Below are 22,803 nucleotides of genomic sequence, written 5' to 3'. Positions count from 1 at the left end.
GGCTTCAAGTGCGGTATGGCGCCGTCGGGTAGTGCCGGTTCCTCGCCGTTTTTTTCCCCCTTTTTGTGGGGGAAACGAGTGGGAAGTACTAGTGAGATGGTGCAAGCAACGTTTCGTGATGTGCTTTTTGTGTGTTAACGTCTTCTTTCCGTTCGTGTTTGTGTTTTTTTTTTTTTTCTTCTTTCTTTTAACAGATGGCAAGTGGCGGCCAGAAACGGATAATCCAATTAACTGGATTTAAAAAACAAGAGAAAAAGGCACTACTCGAATGGCTCCTCAAACTGGACTGTGTTTTTTTAGACGATAAGGTAATTGTTCGCTAAAGTACCTGATGGCCGGAGCAGAAAGAAAAAATTGGAGCCTGAAAAGAAAGCACTGTGCAGTAGTTAGCGGTGTGTGTAAATAGCCAAGAAAGTTAAACTGTTTCCAGTGATACAAGTGTGTTGCTTTGCTTTTGTTTTGTTAGAAATACAGAAATTGTACACATCTTATAGCGAAAAAGCTGTGCAAGAGCGAAAAGTTCTTAGCTGCCTGTGCTGCAGGTGAGTAAAAGACTTGATGTAGAATTTCATAGGATCATGACACAGGACCTTAACCTTGATTTTTTTTTAACATAGCACTACATTCAAGTTCTGATTTACTTCTTTTTGGTTTGGATTTTTTCTTGCCATCTTCCTTTATTTGCTGTGCATCTGTTCCTAAAGAGAAAGCTTTGTTATATATAAGTTAGATCATGAAGTCCTATCCAAATTATATGGGCGCTTAAAAATGAGCTGCTTGAAAAGGAGGCAGAGCGTGTATGGACACCTGTAGTGAACATGGGTCTTTGACACCAAATTCACATGCAACATTCACTGATAAAGGTCACCATAAGTTCCTGTTAATGCAGCAAGAGAAAATTCCAGGCGTTTGCCATTCTGACACGAGCCTCTCATCTTTCCTCTTGCTTTTCTTTTGGAGAAGGCTTCATGCTAAAGTCCCATACATAAACTAAAATGCTTTTCAACTGAGAATTCTGTAGCTTAAGATTTCTTTATAGGCAGTATACCTGGAAGGATTTTATGATGAGTTGAGAAAATTTTGTGGACTTACGAGATTTCACATGATCTTTATTCTCCCTGTATCGTATTATACCAAAGTGTTAAAGCAATTTTTAGGATCGGTAATCTTAAATTTGAGAGTTAACAGACAGAAATAACTAAACATAGATTTGAGTTTAAAGATACGTGTCATTTCCTTGATTTCCTGTTTGTACTTGCATACCATATTAGTAAGTATTTTCAATCATCCATTGCTGCTAGAATGTAAGGGGGGGGGGTGTGTGTAAATACATATAAACGCATGATTTCTTGTACTAATGTAAAATTCTGATCACACTCTAATCAAAAAGGAAATAGACCAAAAGTTTCCGTACAGGAAACAATATTACAATGCAGAAAGATTTCTGGCGTAGCACTTCATTCTAACTGTTACAAACCTTTGAGTAAATGCTTTCTTACTTTTCAGGATTTAAAACATCTGGAGATGTTTTCTTGAACGGAGATGTACGTAGTGTCCACATAGCAATGCAAAACTCTGTCTTGTTTCTATACTTCAAATCTTCCCCAATACCATCTAGTAGTTTTTAATCCTGGAAGAGGTGCTTTTTTTGCATAATCATTGCTCTTGCCCTTGATGGCAGAGAGCATGTGTTTGTTCCTACTGCAGTTTTTCCCAAGTGTAAAAGATCATGTTTAAACCCATTTAGAACTCCGTAGAGGTGAACAGACGTATTAACAAGGATGCCAGTCTTCCTGGACTTCCTAGCTGATAGAAGTTTTGAGACGGAAACTTTGAAATGAAAGTGATTTTAACATGCAGGTTGTGCACAGCATACCTTTTCCAGTCATAAGTCTACCGGTACCTATGCTAGGTTATGTAGAAGTACCATCTGTGCTCCTGCACTGAGACGTTTTGCCAGTCAACCCTGCTGTTCTGTGAAACCAATTAGGTTCACACAATTTGAGTCAATTTCTCTTACAGTATCTTCTGTAGGTAGTGTTTCAATACAGGAGCAGGGTACTAACCACGGCTCTTGACCTGAACCTGTAAGAAAAGAGAGACAGAGAAAAAGGGGAAGATCATTACATACAGTATCAAAAGCATACATGCGGAAGATGAAAGAGGAGAGGCGGAGGAGGTGGAGCCAAGGGATGAGAGAAAAGGATGTGAAAAGAAGAAAGGGGAAGGACAAAAGTCTAAAACCGTATCCCCCTAGTATTGGTATTCACTACACTCGCAGTGCGAGTAATATTAAGAATATGTAAAAGAAACAGTTTGCATGCTAAAACCGTCATTCCTCTTTTTAATCATTGGTGGTAAAATATTTCTTAATTTTACTATGTTTTGGTGCATTTGTAGAAGTGTCAAATGATATTAGAAATAAAGGGTTAAGCAAGGTTCTGTGGAAGTCAAAAGAATAAAATCTGGGAAGTTGAAAAATTCCGTTTGCAGATTTTTGAGGAGATAGACAAGTATTTTAACTGGGAAGAATAAAAAGGTACTTCATCATTAAAAGGAAACAAAATGATCATTTGCAGTAGCATTGTGAGATTTCTGATTTCTCAGTGTTACGAGGGGAACTCTTGCAGTAGGAAGAAGTTTTTAAAATGGTACTTAAAATTCCAGCTTTTATTTGCACAAGAAAGGTTGAAGCTAATTTTATATTAGATCTTCAGTTGATTGCCGTTTGTCTGCACAAAAAATCTTTTGTAGTTGACGGTTCATTTGCTTTTTAGGAAAGTGGATACTAACTAAGGAGTACATAATTAATAGTGCCGAAAGTGGCAGATGGCTTGATGAAACAACGTACGAATGGGGATATGAAATTGAAAAAGACGCCCATTATTCACCTCAAATGCAATCTGCACCTAAAAGATGGCGCGAAGAACTGACACACTCTAGTGCTCCAGGGGCCTTCCACAGATGGAAAGTTGTCCTCCCGGTTAAGGAAGGTGATAAACGAATGGCGTCTATTAGAAGGTAGGAGGATATGTCTTAAATAATGAACAATGGAACACTTATTGTATGGTTGAACACATTTGTGTTCTTCCATCCCAGTTAATTTGGTCCGTAACAACCTCCGGCTCTTCAAACTCCAAATTGTTTTTTATTAATATACTTCTGTACTTTTTATAATAAATGACTTTAAATCTTTAACATCACTACTTTTCTTTCTTTATAGTATAGCATCAAAAATAACACGCATTCTTGTATGTTTGCATCTTAAGTAAACTGCATACAGAAACTTTCTTCATGAGGCAAGATACATAGCCTTACTTTTTTTATGAGTAATCGTTTATTTTGCTTGGATGTTACATTCGAATAGTAGCTGGGACAGGATATATTATTTCTCTTGGGTGGGTGACCTGTGAACTGTGTCTTACAGATCTGGGCCACACTGTGACCAACCTGATCAGTTTTTGTGTCAGATCTATGTAACAGCTTCTTGTAGTTCTAAAGACCTAATTTGTACTGTAATAGATGTTTCTGATACAATGTAAACACAGATAGTTCAGAAGGAAAAGGACAAAAGTATAAAGGAAAAACAGACAAGTAAAACGACCGAAGTACAAGAATTCTGGGACTGCATTTTTTTTTTCCATGTTCTTCCCACACCCTTGGATTCTGTGGTTTAAATACTACATTGAATCACAAACAGAGCATGTTAAGTAACATTTGCTTCTAGCGCAGTAAAAGCGAACATTCCCCGACACTGTTTTTGAGCTTTACCTTCATTGCAGGCACAGATACTGTCCTACTCTCCTTCTCTGTGGAAATCCCAGTTATTTAGGAGTACTCCTCAGGTTTGGGCATGCCACAGATGCACAAGCAAGAAGGGAGGTGCAGTCTGGTTGATAATGGTACAGGGCTGCATGCTGCATCGCAGAATGCCTGTCTATCTGTGGTTCAGAAAGACAAAGTGAGGTGTAGCTGAAGTTACCGGCTTCTGATTTTGCCAACTGAAAACATTCTAAGTATGAGATTTTCTTGGCTGAGCAGAAGAGTTTACTATGTGCTGTCTTGCAGAAAGATGCACTCATCTTGCTAGACTTGTGAAAAAAGCCCATTCTTTGTAAGAACTGCTTATGCAGATCCTCAGGATAACACTAGTGTAGCACTGTCTTGCACAACTTGGTGTTAACGATAGAAAAAGCCTTTAACAGGAACTACATCAGTAAGACAGGTGAACATGCTGTTTTGTAGAAGGAATCTTTTTCCAGACTGTTTCCCGTACACCAACATGGGGATCTTTTTACTCAGAAAACACTGAAAGGTAAATATTTTTTGTCTCCAGCAAGTACTATTTTCAGTCATAAAGGCCACTGTAGCTTTGGGGAAAATTGATTTTCCTCTAATATTTACAACACTTGTACCTTTTTTCCCTCTGCTATGCTTTTCCTGCCTTTAGTGCGTAGCTGTTGGATGGGTAAGTGTGTGAGACCAGCATCCTTTCTTTTTACTTACCTGGATTATGAAAAATAGAACGTATATCCAGCATGTCAAGAGACCTTATTTCTTTCACCATTTTTTTGACTGGCATCTTTTATAAAAGATAGGAATAGTTGCAGCAGTACAACTCTGGAAATTGCCTCACGGGAAACTCTTGCGTATAATGGTGTCCCAAAGACAAACAAATCAGTTTCCTGTGTATGATATTGGACAGCACCAAATGCTGCAAATGACTCCAAAATGAAATTAAAAAGTGTTTTTGCATTATGAAAATATCATGTTACACTTTAGAAAAGCAGTGTTCTATTTTTGGCAAACCACCTAATTTATTGCAAAACTTAATTGAAAGACCATTATCATTGTGGGGGACATAATGCAATAAATTATAGGTGCTTTCACAAAATTTGATCTTTGAAAAAGTGCACAGGTAAAGCTTGCTGTCACATATGTAGGAGGTGTACATAGTTTTTAATTAATAGTGTTAAAATGTGAAGAGAAGTATGTCTTGTTAAGTGGGTTATTAAGTGCCCTTTTATCCTCTTAATGAAGGTTGGGCAGTGCCTTACATCCAGAACCCTTATTCTCTTGCACTTGCATGCGTGTTTTTTGTGAATGATAATGTAGTTTTAGGCAGTATTAATACAATGCAGTAAATACTTCTTTCCAAATATTTTTATTTAGAGTTCTTCAAGCTGGAAAGGCAACCATATCTTCATCTCAAAATGCAGACTGCAATATAACTCACAACATAACTCATATGTTAATCAACAATAAAATTTTTCCTATGCGAAACAAAAAATGTCTCTCTGAAGCTCGATACTACCCTTTGCAATATCTGGGAGATTACCTTTTAGAGGTAAGTAAATTAAGAAAACATACCTAAAATTAGTTTTTTATTGTTAGCATTTTATGTCAGGTTTACTGATTACTGTAAATAATGCAGCATTAATAATAGAGGGGAAAATGATCAGCCTGAACTCTTTGTGATTTGATTAAAGGTAGTAACACAACTTTCTGATGCCAGAATATTTATCTGAGGGAAGAGAAGTCTCATGAATGTATATAAATACTTGAAGGGAGGGTGCAAGGAAGACAGAGCCATGCTGTTGTCAGGGGTGCCCTGAGGAAGAGACAACAAGCACACACTGAAACACATAACATTCCACCCAAACACAGGAAAACCTTTTTTTTTTTTACTGTGAGGGTGATAGAGCAGTGGAACAGGTTGCCCAAAGAGGCTGTGGACCCTCCATCCTTGGTGATACTCAAAAGCTATCCGGGCACGGTCCTGGGTAACTTGCTCTACATGGCTTTACTTGGACTGGGGGTTTGGACTAGGTGACTTCCAGAAATCTCTTACATGTTCAACCATTCTGTGATTCCGTAATAGAAAAATTATCTTTACAAAAGGAGTGTTCTCTTTCATATAAGAAATAACACCAAGGAAGAAGCATACATTATTTCTTCTTCATGTTCTTCCTTGGCTCCTGCTTTGTGCTATTATTACTGGAAGAATTAATTAGGGGACGTTACAGTGTAGGTGACCATCCACTAAGTAGTTATTCACAAAATACCAAGAAAAAAAACCCCAACAGTTTTCATGTAGATTCTTTTTATTTTGGTAAGGATTTCAAATGTGTATCTATGTATCTGTCTACCTATGTACATGAATATATATATTTAATTGGGTTTGGCATACACTGTTAAGCTGTATTGTAATGGTATCTTCATGCTTCAGGATCAACGTAACCATTTCTTTTGTCAACTGACCTCAGTTATTCTACCTTTTCCTAATAATGTTATGGATAGACTATGGTAAAATAGTCTGTAGATTTTTTTGCTAAGATTCAGATTCTTAACTCCAAATCAGTTTGCTAGCAGTCATTCATGGCTGGGAAGAACTGATGGTTGCAATATGAATTTTGTAAGGGAATGGTATACTAGGCAGAGAAAATTCACTTAGACTGTTTCTGTGCTAGGAATCTAATCTAAGCTGGTCACCTATATTCCCTTTTCAGACGGGTTGAGCTTGATGCTGCCAGAATTATAATTTCCTAAACTAGTTGTATGAACTGCTATCTGAGCGTACCTTTAACTCTCCATTACTGTAGAAAGATCATAATTTGTAGACAAAATTAAACAAAATTAACTTAGACTAAAGGATTCTATAACCAACCAGAAACTCTATGAGAATAGGTTAGCATGCCAAAAGGACTTGTTGAGAATGTCTCATATAGCAACAGTTTATATGCTGTAATGCTTCTCCATTTGCAGAACTGTCAGAAGGGATGTAGTTGTCTGTGTTTCAGAAAATGTAAATGAGTCCTTACAGCTCAAGTCACATGATGCTCACATGTGTAAAGATGAGGTTTAACTTCGTCTCTTTCCATGTTAGAAACTGTGTCACCATTCATGACAAAACTTCTTGCTCTTTCACTAGTCAAAAGCTTTAAATTCTTGAGAATGAAAGCTCTATATTTCTGAGTTGGTAGAAGAGGATTCTCCAAAGTCCCTATAATAGCTTTCTTCTGTTAACTAAACTAGAACATGAGACAGTACATCATCAGATCCATTAAGACCTGAGGACCTGTATGGACCTTATTTGAAGAGAGAAGCCACAATGAAAGTCATCATACCAGAGAGACAGCTTTTTGTTGGAATGGCTAAGCCAGGTGAAGTGCATTATCAAATGGTTCAGAGTGTTAGGTTTACCATTCAGCTCCAAAATTGGATCTGGAGTTAAATTTACAGTGATGCAAAAGCTAAGGCAGAGCAAGCAAAGCAACTTGTTTCTCTTTCATATTTCCATCTGAAGTATGAGGGGATGTGTCGCTGTTCAGTGAACTTTCTTGTATGTGCAGAATTCTCTAGAATGAGACTTTTTGCTGTTTCCCTTGAGACAGAGGGATGCCCCATGATGCGTAGTTGTTTGCTTACCAGGTGGACTATTCACCATTTGCTCACGTGCACTGTAGGGAACTTCGTAGCATTGTGACCTGGAACTACTCAAAGGCTTCAGAAGATTATTTTAATCTGGTGGTTCCTCAGACTGTGGAATGATTTTAGTCAACTGCTAATTGAAAATACCTTTGCAAGCAAGTAGGAGCTAAAACTGTTACTAGGAATAACCTACTTTTGAAAATCCTTTGGATTCCTCAGATCAAAGCATATACTTTGCTCTTCCTGTTTCAGTGAGCAGTAAATCTGTTACAAAAGGGTGAGAAGAGAGTTGAAAGGTCTTAATGTTTACAGCCTGAATAAAACACGCATCAACGTGGGATCTCAGTCTGGTGCTTACTCTCTTAATGAAACTTGTTCCGGGTAACTGTTCTCTATTACACTTTTGAGCTAAGATAGACATTTACATTTAATAGAGAAACGAGTGTCCAGATTTTATGGCTACTTCACCCTTTATTGATCTCTATGAGAATAAAGTGTTTCTCGCTATGCACCCTGAATTCCTCCCAGGTGTGATAACAGGTTTCCATCTTAACCAGTCTATTAACTTGCAGGTATCTTTTTTTCTTAGATTTCATTAAAGTAACTCACCTCAGAGGCCAAGAGAGCATTAGCTTTCTATTTAAATGCATCTAAAGAACTCAGAAAACTGCCAAGACTCCTAGTCTCTTAAAAGGAAAAGAATAAAACATAGGCAATCAAATCACAACAGTTGTCCAAATGTATTAGGCTTTATCAAAGAATGTTATGGACGTGCTCTTTTCTCTCCCTCCCAGAAGTACTTGGCACATAATTCATTAGAACGTTCCAACTTTGTAAATTTGTAGTCCTGCCATTTGACTGCTACGTCTAGCAAAAATAAATACCCCCCTTCCTCCCCTAAACACCCACATATATGTCCAGATGCTGAATTCAGGAAAACAGTATTATATTCTTTTTTTTCAGTGGAACTGCACTGGTGTCCAGATTATACTTGCTGTGATTTTTTTGAACAAGTCTTTGCTTCATCTTTATATTTCAGTATCTGTTCTTATAATCTCAGCCTCATAACTCTAGTGTTAAAATACTCTGTGAGATTGTCATTAATGATTTGATCCTACAAGGTGTCAAATTCATTTGTTCAAAGCTAATGCTCTGAAACAGCTTTTGTGTGCTAACTGTTTCTATATATTGTATTGTAAACCCTCGTGTGCATATGCATGCTTATGTAATTGTTCAAGGGTCTACATTATGTGCCCGATAAACAGTCACTGGGTGGTTTGGAAGCAAACCACCGATGATGTAGGAGGCTGTAGCGTAGGAATTATCAATGTAAGCTTCCCCATAATTATTTTTCCTAACTGACTTTAACTCTGACCCAATCCCTGTGGCTGAAACAAGAGCGGTGTTTCCATAATGGAGTCTGTCTTTGGACTTTTCAAAAACTAAAACCAAAGCCCACACCTTTTCAATTAGTCAAAAATGCAGTAAGGATTTTTTAAGACATTTTTTCATGAATTTGACTGTGACCATGCATTTATTTTATAAAGGCCAGTACAATGAAATATTTTCAGTTCTTGGCTATGAGCCTGAAATAAACTAGTGATTTAAAAATTAGAAGTTGGTTTGGTTTTTTTTTTGTAATTTATTATCTATGTACAGCTATTGTTTCCAGCTATTTCTTCAACACAGGGAATGAGGAAGTATTTCTCAAACTGATTGCCAAGTAATTCTGAAAAGACTCTCAACGAAGCCACAAAATAATTTTTGTTAGGAAAAAATAACTAAAAAAAAATAAATTAAAAGTTATTTCAGGATATAAGAACAACAAATTTCACTAAGAGTTTCAATGTATGCTTTTCATCAAAGATACACAGACTACGAAAAAAAAACCCACCTTTGTTTTAGGCGTATAACTACACGTATAACTACAAAAGCAGCCTCCTTCAGTGTGTTGAGTTAATAATGTAGATAAAGGTGAAGGGTTCCTCTTGGTGACAGCATTAATGGCCATTTTTTATTGGGGGCAGGTGTGGAAGGCTTGGGGTAGCTTGACTTCAAACTCCTAAATCTGATTGGCGAGTCAAGTATGGGAAATACACAAAATAAGTAGGCAAAAAAACACAGTAGTGTATGCAATGACAAGATGCAAGACATGAACAGTTTATACTTGAAAGTTTTCAAGATAAAGTTTCAAACACTGTTTCATCCTGTTTTCAGATTTTGCTTTAAATGTATAATTAAACCTGAAAGTATTTGGCATGTGCATAACTGTATTTATAAACAAATACTGAGTTTGTTGCACATTACAGAAGAGAGTTAAGTATTTTTGGTAACTTGAAAAGAGCTCTAAATAGCTTTTGATGAGCCAGGGATAACTGAACTCTGATGCATTAACTAGTCTTTATTTCTTGTGGCACTTTCTGAGCATTATCTCTAATATGATTATAAACATACTCCTATTCAACCAGCTTATAGTACCATCTTGGCAAAATTTTGTGAATTCCAACATGCATCCCACAAAGCATTTAAAGGCTCTGTTTAAATTTAAGACCACCTCCCTAAATAATATTTTTTTTAGCTTTGAAACTAAAAAAACTGGTATTTGTTTGCTCTGCACAGAATGAGATACAAAATACTGAAGATATCCAAATGAACCATTTCCTGGCTGCAGAAGAAACTGACCAAATCACGTCTAACATGCAGCTTGCTGAAATGAAAAATGCTGTTATCAAACATATGTATTTTGCTGCGGTAAGTAACAATCAGTTAATACTTTCTTAGCATAAAATTAATGTTATTAAACTTATCTTTCATTATAGTACTGAGCTAATAAAGTAGATATTTTAACATGTTTTGAAATAGTAATAATGGCTTTTAACCTGTTTAATAATCCCATATTTACTATATATGCCATTAGCTAAAAAATAATTTAGTAGTGGTAATTGGTAGGCATGGATGTGTGGAAGGCATGGTGAACTACATGAAATTTTGGTGTAATGTATGAGATAAGTAGTAGCTAATATTGTTCAACAAAATGTCATTGGATTACAGTCTTTCTATGACTTTCCCGTTATCTAGCTGAATTACACGTTTTTAAAAATAACTATATCCTAGAGCAAGTATTTTGTTGATTCATATGAATATTTTTATTACAAGTAAAAAATAGAGCTAAATGCACTTCTTTGTCTTAATGTAGTCTTAATTTAATCCTGATAAACCTGCTACATTAATAATTAAAACCTTATTTCATATCTAGAAATTAATTAATTACTTTGAGTTAGGGTCTATTATCTCTGTAAGATACAGTGATGCAGATAATGGTGTGTAAGTATTTTTTTTAGGAGCTTGCTTACATGAAGCATTGTATGATTTTGTAACTGCAAAGTCAGGTCATCTATGTATATTAATATAAGTTTTTAGTAGCAAAAGAATTAGATTTTTTAAGTCCTCGGTTTGCACAATGTTTAAACGTGAGATTAACAAGTAGAAGACTCACACTGCTTAAATCTACACACCTTCAAATACTACATCTTTTACCAGTGACATTTTATCAAGACTATACCCTCCAGACCTTTAAAAAATAAATGTCTTTGACTTTTCATGTATACAACACATAAGTGCACTTCTTATCAGATTATCTTTCCCTCAAACTATTATGTGCAGATGGGGTAATCATCCTCCTAAAGAAAATCTCTGCTAAAAGACTTTTTTGGTAACATGTATTAGTAAGACTGTAACACTAGGCCATAACTAAATATAGCAATAATAGTAATATATCTTTGCACTTACTGCCATATCTTCACATTATAAGTAACTTGCAAGAGCAATCCAAACTTTGCATTTTGCTATAGAAAAGCTGAAAACACTTTTTTTTTTTTTTTTTTAAATGTAGCTAAGTAGAACAAATCTAGTAAAGCTGTCCTTACACGGCAATCACATAAACAAGAAGCAGAGAATAACAGGAAAAATGGGGAGGAAAAATTGTGCATATTGTTTTCCTTTTAGGTCCTTAATCCTCTATTTCATAATTTTGCTGTCCAAAATTAAAAGGATAAATATACATAGGTTGCTATGCTGAATGTTTTCCTTGAACTGTGTTTAGTAAAAGATGCCATTTTAGAAGTTTTGCACAGTATTTATTGAATATGTTTATTGCTCTCTAATGCACAGGTTGACTTTATCCTGTTTTACAGGCTGTTAAGCACAGGTTCTTTGAAAAAGACCAGCTGAACAGATGCAATCCAGAGGTAAGGATTTCCCCAAAGAGGACATGCTGCATATGTGGAGTTTTATTATGAAGTTAGACAAACATACTTTCATTGTGGAATTAGCTATTGAAGAAATATTTTAAAATATTTATGTTACCAAAACCAAATACAATTATTGAAGAGTTTAATAGCACATTGAATTTTGTTTGTTCTTATAACTCTTTCAGTACTGTCCCCTTTATTACAAAGAAACTCTTCAATCCTGCTGATTAAGAGAACTTTAATTGTTGGCGTTTGAGGAAAGGAAGCGAAGATGCCCTAATGTGTTTTAGAGCACTGTACTTATGCATAGAATGGTTCGGTTTGGCAGGGAACTTTAAAGGTCATCTAGTTCCAACGCCCCTGCAATGAGCAGGGACATCTTCAACTAGATCAGCTTGCTCAGAGCCCCGTTCAACCTGACCTGGAATCTTTCCAGGGATGGGGCAACTCCCACCTCTGCGGGCAACCTCTGCCAGTGTCTCACTACCCTCACAGTAAATAATTTATTCCTTATATCTAGTCTGAATCTTCCCTCTTTCAATTTAAAACTGTTGCCCCTTGTCCTGTCACCAAGGCTCTGGTAAAAAGTCTCTGTCTTTCTCATAAGCCCCCTGTAGGGGCTGGAAGGGGCTCTGAGGTCTCCCTGGAGCATTCAGACCCCTGAGGGACACCAGTGTCACTGATATCCAACTGGACACTGAGCCGTTGACCACTACCCTCTGGATGCAACCATCCAACCAATTCCTGACCCACCAAACAGTTCACCCATCAAATCCATATCTCTCCAGTTCAGAGAGAAGGATGTTTTGGGGCACCATGTCAAAGGCGTTATGGAAGTCCAGGTGGATGGACTGTATTGCAGTAGCAGTAAAGAGAAAGCGTACACAACTTTTTGCAGTACTCACATGCTTTTGCAAGTAGGGACAGACTTTAGCTAAGGTTGCCTCACTTTAGAAAGAATAGTTTTCTTGCAGCATCATGTGGGTTGTAGAGTACTGAAGCACAGATTGCAATGAGAATACATTGTTTTCCAGTCCAGTTTTCATAATTACTTTGACTTAATTTCTTTCTTGGTACTATTTAGTTAATTTCTCATTTTTCTTCCTGTTAAGCCACATATATGCCATAAGTCAGGTACAAGTCAGCAACACATTTTATTAAATCTTTGTTACATTTTAAGTAAATAAATACTTTCTAAATTTTCCCTTTTCTATCTATAATACTAAGAATAAATCTTTATTTAAAGCATTATATGTGGTAGGTATGAGGTACTGTATTTTATATGGTAACTTGTGTTACTGAAAAGTTAAAATGGGAAACACTTGATATCTATTAGCTTTTTGTATTTTTGGGTAGCTGAAGATTTGGTATCCTCATGACCCATGCTACATAAGTAGTTCCTTGATACGGAAATAAGGTCCCAGTCTGACAAAATGATTTACAGAAATCTCTTTTTATCTTATTTCTTTCTATTGATGCGATAAGGAAGGGAGGAGAAAAATGTTTTTAAAACATCACCTTTGTCAGTGTCCAACAGTACTATTAATGGGCAAAATGCTGTGTGCATTTGCGTTACTGAACACGTTTTCACTGAAATTTAACGTTAATATTCAGTTTATTGAGTTTATGGGAAAACTGTTTTAGCTTTTTTAACACATGTAAGCTGAAATTGTTATTCTGTGCTCTTAACAGAATTTTTTGTACTAATTCTAAGTCCTTCTGTTATACATGACCTGCCACTGTCTGTTATTGCTTTGTGGAATATCCATTGCTAGCCTTTGCATCTAATATGTGACCACTATAGGCAGTATATTTATGGCTTTTAAAAACAGCTCCAATGAACATTTCCAATAATACTAGTGAAGTAGAATGAAACCTACAAACTAAATTAACAGTTTAGGACTATATAGTATATTCAGTCATCTCAGTTTGCATCTGATAGGAAGGTTTAACTCAGCTAAACGTTCTGTTGTCTGTCATCTTCCCTAAAATATTTATTGCTGTTTTGTCAGCTTCTCTTCCACATTACGCTGTATAAACCACAACTTATCTGTGGACATTCATTTTTCATTTGGTGCTGCTCAAAGTTTTAATGGTTGTACCAGCAGTGCTTCACAAGAAACTGCTGGTTCTTCATCAGCCAGAATGCGAGCCAATGCAGCTTTGTACAGCTTATTGATTATTAAGGACCTACAGTAGGTGTCTCTTGATACTGGAAAAAGTTCATCCCCTCAGTTTTCTATCATCCTTCCTCACCCTTTACAAATAAGCTGAAAATAGGTTCTCTACTTCCTCCTTATCGTGAATGTAATGCAAAAGGCCTCACGCTTTACCAAAACAGCTTTGCTTCAGTGTACTTTCCAAATACTGCATCAATGTTGCTTGCTCTTCTAATGCCAGAGTTTTCAAGAGGCACAGGTTTCAATCACTGTCTAAAAAGAGGGACCCCGGTACGGTCGCCTAAGGGCCAGCAGTAACATGCTTGTACATGCAGAGTATGCTGTGTCATCTTCACACATCTTAAATCCAGGCAACAGAGAAGTTGTTCTTTGACTGCCGTTAAACAGTTTACGATTGCTCTTTAGATGTGCTGTTTGCATATAATTAACATTACAAAAGTATGAATGCAACCATTATTTCCAAAAGAAATAATGTGAAGATTTTAATAGTGCATGTATGAATGAGAAAATTGAAATAAATGTGAGTTGCAAACGCCAGATGCACAAAGACTTGATTAAAAGAAAATTGTCTAGTTGAGCAGCTTTATTTATTGTTAATGTAACAACAGCATACATTAGAAATCTGAGAAATGAAACATTTGCAGAGAAACTAAATATCTAGTGCTAAGGTGAAACTCATTCACTGAGACTCTAGCTGTGATTTAACTACTATTACCATTTCTTCCACTAGTTTTTTTCGATTCGACCTGGGCTTCTAATGATTTTAGTTTATTACTGAAACATTTTTGGAAACTATCTTGCTAATAACAGCATGCTCTGTCAACTTCAAAACCACAATTGGAATCAAAGTCTATGTTAATTTATATTTTAAACTAATTTTAAATCAATTGGTAGGGTGTCTTGAGTAGTTTTATCTGATTTACAATAGGAGCCATTTTTTTGGCAGAGCTCATAAGGCCTACAAGTTGTTAGGGACTAAAGTAATAATGAATTTATGTAACTATTTAATTCTGAGCAGTCCAATCCGTGATCTTCCTGACTCTGCCTCTCTCAGTTGTGACTCCCTATCCTGGTTTCTTCAAATTTAGCAGAGCCTCAGGCTGCCTGGTCAAACAAAATAGCGGGATTTCAAAATAGAAGATGTCAGGCAGAGGGATGCTGTGCTTCAGTTAGCAGCATGGTTGCAACTGGTTTGTGCATCTTAGCTTTGGCTCAAACCTGGACTAGAGGAAAGATGTAAATAGCAACGTAGCTCAGATCTTCAATAGCGCCTCCTTCGTATCGTTAATCTGTGGAAATAAAGGTTTGGAAAGCTGACAGAACAGACAATAACGGGGAAATTGCAGGGCAGATACGGCATTTCATGAAAGCCATTAGATCCTTCTGGGTCCTCTGAAAGCTTGCAAAGTTAAGTGTTTTGCTGTCATGAGCGGCAGAGAATAAGAAGGAAGCCCTGTGCCATTAAGAAGATCTTCAGAGCTTTGAAATCCACTGGGATCAATACCTGTGCTATCTGTAGCATTAGCAGCTTCTCTGACATGCTATATGGGAATAGGAGAACTAGGGAGATAAAACAGTTACATGGTTTATGGTTTTATAATGTGTACTCATAAATGATATATTTCATGATTTTACATTTTTCTCTAATTTTTTTTAGCTGTTCAGTGGTACTAATTATCTTACTGTTCCAGTCATATACTGTGGGATGTACTCTGCACTTCAGGAAATATTAACACTCCTTTGCGTACCTTTCCAGAATAAATTATAGACAAGTTATTGAGTGTGTGAATTGTAATTTGTTTTTTAAAAGGCTAGATGTATTCCGATCACAGGAGCACATTCTGAAACCTACTATCTTTTCAATGAAAGCCCAGTTCAGCAAGACTTTATAGTTGACAGCAGCTTATTGGATCAGGCAATAAGTAATATTTCTGGTTTAATTTATAATCTTCTCCCTATTTTATTGCATTATCAACATCTTACTTAAAGATTGCTTGCTAGTTCTTGTAAATTTTTGGTTTTTTTTTTTATTAAGCTGTTCTTTTCCTTACAAAGATATCTCATTCCTAGGTTAAAAGTACTAACCTGTCCAGAGGCACATGGTATGTACTTGAAGGATTACTGGAAGAGCATTTATTCCCTGATGTAATCACAGAACTTGCTGCTGGTCAAAAGTATTCTACACCTCCCGTGCAACTTCTTCATTCTCTTCTAGAATACGTCCTATTGGTGAGAGATGAAGAATTATAAATAGTAAAGCAAGAAATGGAAGTATTATGATCTTTGCTTATTTAGTGGGTTTTAGTGATATATTCACCCTTCACTTTGTGTTCATCAAGTGTTTGTGTTAAAAAGGGAAGAATTTGATACTTAAGGATTTTTTTAAATTATTATTTGCGAGCTATGTGAATGTAGTGGTCTAAATATTGTGGAAGAATTGGCCCAGATTTTTGTTGTTGTTGCTTTTAGAAACAGCACTTGTGTGACTCTTTCTTTAACCTCGTAAGCCACAGATAGCTCAATTGAGAAGGTTTGTTCTAAGCAGTGATGCGTTTAGCTGGAATATCACACTAGAGCAAGTTCTTCTTTCCTTCTTGTTTTTTGTAAACCCTGAGTTTTGCTGCTTGTAGTTATGCATTAAATTGCATGTTACTTCACTGATTAAATTTGGTCACTTGGGATTTTAAGGAATAAAGAAAATGTAAACTCTTAGTGATTATGGATGTTTGGCCAGTATGAAGCCAATATTATTTTCTCATTTTATTACAGGGAAATACTGATGCAATATTTTATGCTAAACTTCATCACATTTTGTACCTTGTTCTCCAATGTGATCCTCCTTGGAAGTCCCCATCTATGTTAAAGTATTATTTGGATCTTCTTCAGTGTCCTATCTGTAAGAAAGGTACATGGTCCTTGATAGAGATGCTTGTAAGGTAGGAAAGCTTAATGAGGTGTTGGGTGCAATGGTTGTTATGTTACTCTAAACTCAGGGACGGGGGAAGAGAGTTGGAATCCTATTGTATCAAAGTCACATTTTCACCAGAATAAACTAACTGTATGTGAAGGTCTAGAATTGTAACTTCACTTTATGTCTCAGTAAGTGTTAACTCACAGGCAGAGGATGTTTTTTTGGAAAGGAAAAAATGTACATTTTCTTGTCTTCCTTCCTGTTTTAAAAAATGTTTTATTATATTTTTTAAGCTTTCCACAAATTACAGTAATCTAGGTATTACTGCTGTTCTGGTGTGTGTATATATATACACACACACACATGTATCTGTAGTTACAAAGCAAATTCCAGTCTTATCTTACCAAACATGAAGCTTCATGTTGTATTTTGATTTTTATCATAAACTTTACCATCTTGCTCAGGAAGTCTGATTATATTGTATGCATCTACAGATACAAGACTAAGTACGTAGGAGCTGTTTGTGTAGTTAGTCCATCTTTTAGCTTGAGAACTCATTTTTTGTCATTTACATCAATAGAAATTAATTATTCTGTTCATTTGGAAGAGAAACAGAACCTCCTCTTATTACTGTCATAAAATCATAGAATCACAGAATGGTTTGTGTTGGAAGGGACCTTTAAGATCATCTAGATCCAACCCCCTGGGCACCTTCCACTAGACCAAGTTTAAATACTTTGATACAACAGTGGCTACAGATATATGAATGTGTATTATTGTAAGCGTGTCTATAGTCTCGAAGGGCATAGAATCACTGTACTTGAGTCACTGTAACTGGGCATTTAATAGTTTTTATTAGAAACATGTCACATGGAATGGAAGATAATTTATCCTTTATAGAAAGTATTTTATCTTTTAGTACTTACCGGCAGAATGTGAAAACCCAGCAGTTGTATACCTGGTGGTTCCAGTACTCAAAATTCTAGCCCAAAAAATGTGTTCACACTTTACTTCCAAATTACCTCCATCATGTTAGACAATCATTGGACTTGATCATAAACTGTAGTTCTGTCGAATAGTATGTTTTGAATGGTTATCTGAACTAGGCTTTGTACGATGTTACAATGTCTATAAAATATTACAAGACTACCTTGTAATTAAAGGATTTTAAAGAAGTTCTGTTAAATTCAGTAATTGTACAGTACCTCAAGTAGAGACAGAAAAACTAAATACAGTTAAATGACTTAGTTTACACTATTATACAAAATCTTCATCTACAACATAAAGCCCCAGTCACAAACATGTTAATTTTTATTTTTTTTTAAATATAGCTTTAAAACCAGAAAGTTAGGCCTTAAAATGATGAATGTTGCTGGGGACCAAGGTATTTCCTTGTCAAAATTGTCAAAAGTCAAAGCTGACTTTTCTGCCGATAGATCAGACTATGATTTCTGTCATAGAAATGGATTTTTTCGGTGTTTATTTTTCAGGTCTTGCCTTTATTGCAAAACCATTTGTCATGCAGTCCCTGTTTCAGGGAGGGGAGATGAACAGAGGATAGTTCACAAAACATTATTGAAGTTTTTCTTTGATTTAGTAAAAGCTGAAGTAGAGTTTCTGACAAAAAGGTGGGTTTTATAGGATAATACTTTCTTATTACTTTTTCACAATTTCACAAGCATTTCTGTATCTACAGCAGGCTGTATCCTGATTTTTCTATGTCCCTAATAAGATACTGTTCTACAGAGATGGCACTTTAGCATTTCCTTTTATATTTCTCAATTCTTGGTTTGTTTATTGCAATTTATATACTTTTTTCCTAATCTTAAGGCCTCTAACTTTTCCCAGCCTATTATTTCATTATATTACAAGTTTCAGTAAGCATTTAATTTTGCTCATGAGGTTGTATTTTTAGCTTTGCGATGCTTCAGTATTCATTCTTTAAGGTAGACAAGCAGCATTTTGAACATACTAAATGTTTTTTTAAAATTCAATTAACTGCTATCTTTTGCTAGGGAGACAATTATCTTCCCTTAGTTTATGAATTATAAAAAGGTCTTGATTTTGCTCTGCCTTTATATAGTAAAGGCAGCCTTTACTTTATGTAATATTAGCACAATATTAGAATTCCTTGAGTCTGACTGTAATAGTCATCATTATTTTACTTATTATTCATCAGAAATTGTGTCTGATCTTTCCATACTTAAAAATTGCCAAACCTGTGTGTGTTTTGACAGAAGACAAGGTTTCTGTCTGGTAACTATAGTAATCAAAGTGGCATAAAGATTTAGGTTTTTTCACTTTCTTTTTTTACAGTTTGGTTGAAGGGACCAATTCACAGCATCAGAAAGTCATGCCACAGACAGTCCTTCTGAGGACCTTTTGGCTGGGAAGCGAAACCTCAGTGCTTTTTACCAAACACATAAATATTCTAGCAGATTGGGTCATACTTTCCCAGAGAGAATTGAACAGACAAAATGATGTGAGTATGAATTTTATACTTTAAAATAATGAAGATCGACATATTTTTTTTATAGAGGAGTTCCTTTGTTCATTCCTTTGTGAGGAATTATATGTATGTATCACAGCTGCTTGTTATAGCTGCCTTTTGTTGTGAAGCATGCTGGTTTTTGCTCCACTAAAGGAAATGAATTGATCCGTAAGATTCTCATATTGATCTGTAGAGAAGAAACGAGTCATGAGTAGCTTGTTGGTTACATTCAGATGTTCACATGCCCTTACCAGCAGGTATTACTGTAGTCATTAGGGACACCAGCTTAACACATCCTGTCAAACAATAAGGTGTAACAAAAGAGGTGATTATCTTATTTTATAGTGATTGTATTCAGGAAACGTTGGAAGGAGAAGGTTAAAAAAACTAATAGTTTTTTGCTGTTTTCTACAGATATACATTATTTTATTTTAATAAATGCACCGGTTTTCTTCCCTAGTCCTTTAGTTTCATGTGGTATCTTCCCTAGGTCTTTTCATAAAAATGGAATTGAAGGCAACTTAATTGCTGTTCTGTGACCTGCTGACCAGCAGGACATTGACCTGAAAGATACTGAGTGTGCTCTGTACCACCTCTTTCTTTTCAGAAGCCAGAGGCCTTGTAAAACATCTTTGACTTCTAGATTTTCACATAAAATACAAACTTACTGCTGTCTCTGCGTTCTCTTTTAAATTATTGTGAAAGCACAGAATAAATAGGTACTTCATTCACTTTTTCAATACAATAACAGAACAACAATAGAAAATCAAGTATTCCAGAGAAAAAAGCACTTTCAATATAATACCTAGTAGTTCTTCGTTATGTTAAGAAAGCAGAAAGATTAAACATAATGAGAGCTTCACTCATCTTACCTAGCCAGACCTCCTACCTTTTTTGGGGGCTATCAAAGCAAGACATTCTGAAACAGTGCTGCCTTTTATCCTTGGTCAAGATACTAAAAAAGTGCCTAAAATTAGGCTTCTATACCCATATTTATATTTAAACAACCTACCTTTTCAAAGGTACTGAGCACCAGGCTTGCATTCAGTTGGTGTCGGTGGCCATTCTGTTTCTTTGGAAAATGGGACTGCTTTCATACGTTTCCTGGTGTTGAATCTGCAGTTTAAGTGTAGGCACCATTTTCTTTTTTCTACTGTGCCTTCTTTTGATAAGTTCCAGCACTGTAAGCCATACCTTTTTCATAAAATATTCTTTGCATAAGCAGAATAATCACTTGTGTCAGATAGAGTGTAGTACATATATGAAAAATAAACTTAAAAGAAAGAATAAAACATAACTTAAAACATAGAGACCTTCCTCTTGGTTAGGTTCTATTTTCTTTATATACATATATATAAGAATTGTACTTTCAGCACAGAACCCAGATGCCTATTGCTTTCCTGCTTTGATCTTATGCACGGTAATGTACAATATCCCTGCAGATATGAATTCTAGACTTAAAAAGCAGCTTGTTGCCTCATAATATCTGTAGTTTTGTATGTTCATTCTTACAGCCTTATTCTTTAACTTCATATTTATATATTTCATTTTATTTCCCTCTGCATGTTTTGGCAAAAATAAACTGTAGAACAAAATACGGTATTTTTACATTTAAAACTTCTCATTGACCCTTTCCTCACTCTCAATTTTGTTATACTAAGACTTGATGTACTGATTTTTCCATATATTCAGAGACTCCATTTAAAATTCCATGACCTAGTTGAAAAGGTCTTCTTTTCTGAAGAAAGCAAAGAAGCAGATTCTCCCCAGCTGTGCAGGCAGAGCTGTGGGGTTTTTTTTCCTCCTTTTTTAATTATTTTATTATAAATAAACCCACAGTATTTCCATGTCATATTAGCATATTGGGTGTAAAATTTTCCTTCCTATCTTCAGTTTAAGAGTGTGAGTCATTTTTACAAGTTTTGTTTTTTAAAAGCTGTTTGCTTAAGAGGCAACACATTGGCGAGAAACACGTAAGGCCATTCAGAAACCTAAACGAAAGGAATGACTTTGAGTATTCTTACTATCTGCACAGGGACAGAAATTAAGTGTTTTATAGCACAGTGTAAGGGGGTGACCATGTTTCCTAGCTTACACAAGCGTGTTAGCTCGTAGGAAGAAACAAAGATACCAGTTGTGATGTACCAAACTTCCGTGCAATTCTCCAGTGAAAATGTTCATAAATAAAAACAGATGAATAGTTTAATTAAATTCTTTTCTGGGTCATATCTAACACATTATTTTCTAAGTGGTAAAAGTGGGCAATTTTATTTATTTTTTTTTTAGAAGCAGATTGTCTTTTTTTTTTTTAGGAATCAAAGAGAATGCAACAAATCGGTACTAGATTGGAGGGAAAATATCTGTATCTTTCCTCTTATTTATTGCAAAATTATTGTTTATATATGTGTGTGTGTAAATGTGTGTGTGTGTGAGGGGTGTATTTCACTTTCCAGGCCTATTATAACCTACATCAGAAAAAAAAGAAAACCAAAGAATGAAGCTATAAAGACTTAAGTTGCTTTCTTGTGTTAGATAGAATTTACTTTTTCTTAAAAGTACCAGAATAAATTAGTGACAGGAAATTGGATGCCCTCACTCATCACTGTGTTAGTCTGCTGGGAAAACTTTGTGGAATAAGGCTGATACACTATCCTTGTAGTTAAAATGCACTGCCAAAGAACATAGAAGTTTTTCTATCACTTAAGATCTTCAAATCAATATTGAATATAATTTTAATATAAATAACATTTACTATTTATTGTATTATTTAAATAGGTTTGATGAAGAAATTCCTAGTCAAGGTTCCTTGAATCAAAGCTGTTAATTCAGTTTTAGAATTTACAAATGATCATCTATATTGCTTATAACACTTTGAGTAGCATCAAGCTATTGCATGGCTTTTCACAATGTCACAAATGGTATCAGAAATGCTTTTCATCCCTGATACTGCTAGTGTTTTTTTAAAACAAGCTGTCTTACATAGCCTGACAAAGGAGTGAAAAAGGCATTCATTCCATTTTTAGTTGCATCCTCTTGCATATTTCTAAATTGTTTTCTTCCATGTTTCAAGTATCATTACCAGGTATAAATTTATAGAATTAAACATCTTTTTGGTCGATGTGTTACTTCCAATAACTTTCTCAGAAGTATGTTTTAGGCACTTTTTGAATACTGCATAACACTACAGACATTTACCCCACATGAAAAAGAACTGTAAAGAACTCTAAAATAACTCTGTAATTCAAAGTAAAAAATTTAAAATGAATTTTCCTATGACTTAAAAGCTTCCCTAGAAGAACTTTTATGTGTACTAAAACACACTGTGAAACTTCTGTCACTGTAGCACTGTACTTAACTTGGCAAAACAGTAAATGGAACAGCAATGTGGAAATTGCGTTTGCTAAGCTGGCAGACATCAGTTGTACTGATGTGACCTTTGGATGCTAACACAGTCAACAGCCTCTTCCCCCTTCAATGGTCTTCTCAGTGAGATAGCTTTGATTCTCAACAATAAGGACAGGGAAGAGAGTTGGGGGGGGG

The 22,803-nt window shown here is 35.6% G+C and overlaps 1 protein-coding gene across 1 annotated transcript in view; it reads left to right on the top strand.

Annotated features, from left to right (window-relative positions):
* Nucleotides 1–191: 191 nt before the first annotated feature.
* The window catches only part of ANKRD32 (ankyrin repeat domain 32), a 37,399-nt gene continuing 14,787 nt past the window's right edge, over nt 192–22,803 (top strand). Inside the window, exons 1-10 of the mRNA XM_009884340.1 lie at nt 192–308; nt 467–542; nt 2,778–3,021; nt 5,173–5,347; nt 10,051–10,182; nt 11,625–11,678; nt 15,932–16,090; nt 16,631–16,797; nt 18,263–18,400; nt 19,089–19,254. Of these exons, the coding sequence (XP_009882642.1) occupies nt 195–308; nt 467–542; nt 2,778–3,021; nt 5,173–5,347; nt 10,051–10,182; nt 11,625–11,678; nt 15,932–16,090; nt 16,631–16,797; nt 18,263–18,400; nt 19,089–19,254 (1,425 nt within the window). The 5' untranslated portion in view covers nt 192–194. The remainder of the gene's footprint in view (nt 309–466; nt 543–2,777; nt 3,022–5,172; nt 5,348–10,050; nt 10,183–11,624; nt 11,679–15,931; nt 16,091–16,630; nt 16,798–18,262; nt 18,401–19,088; nt 19,255–22,803) is intronic.

Source organism: Charadrius vociferus, unplaced genomic scaffold (genome assembly GCF_000708025.1).
Source record: "Charadrius vociferus isolate BGI_N301 unplaced genomic scaffold, ASM70802v2 scaffold744, whole genome shotgun sequence".
NCBI classification, from domain to species: domain Eukaryota; kingdom Metazoa; phylum Chordata; class Aves; order Charadriiformes; family Charadriidae; genus Charadrius; species Charadrius vociferus.
Note: the sequence above shows the minus strand (reverse complement) of the source record. Positions and strands in the feature narration are given on the sequence as shown.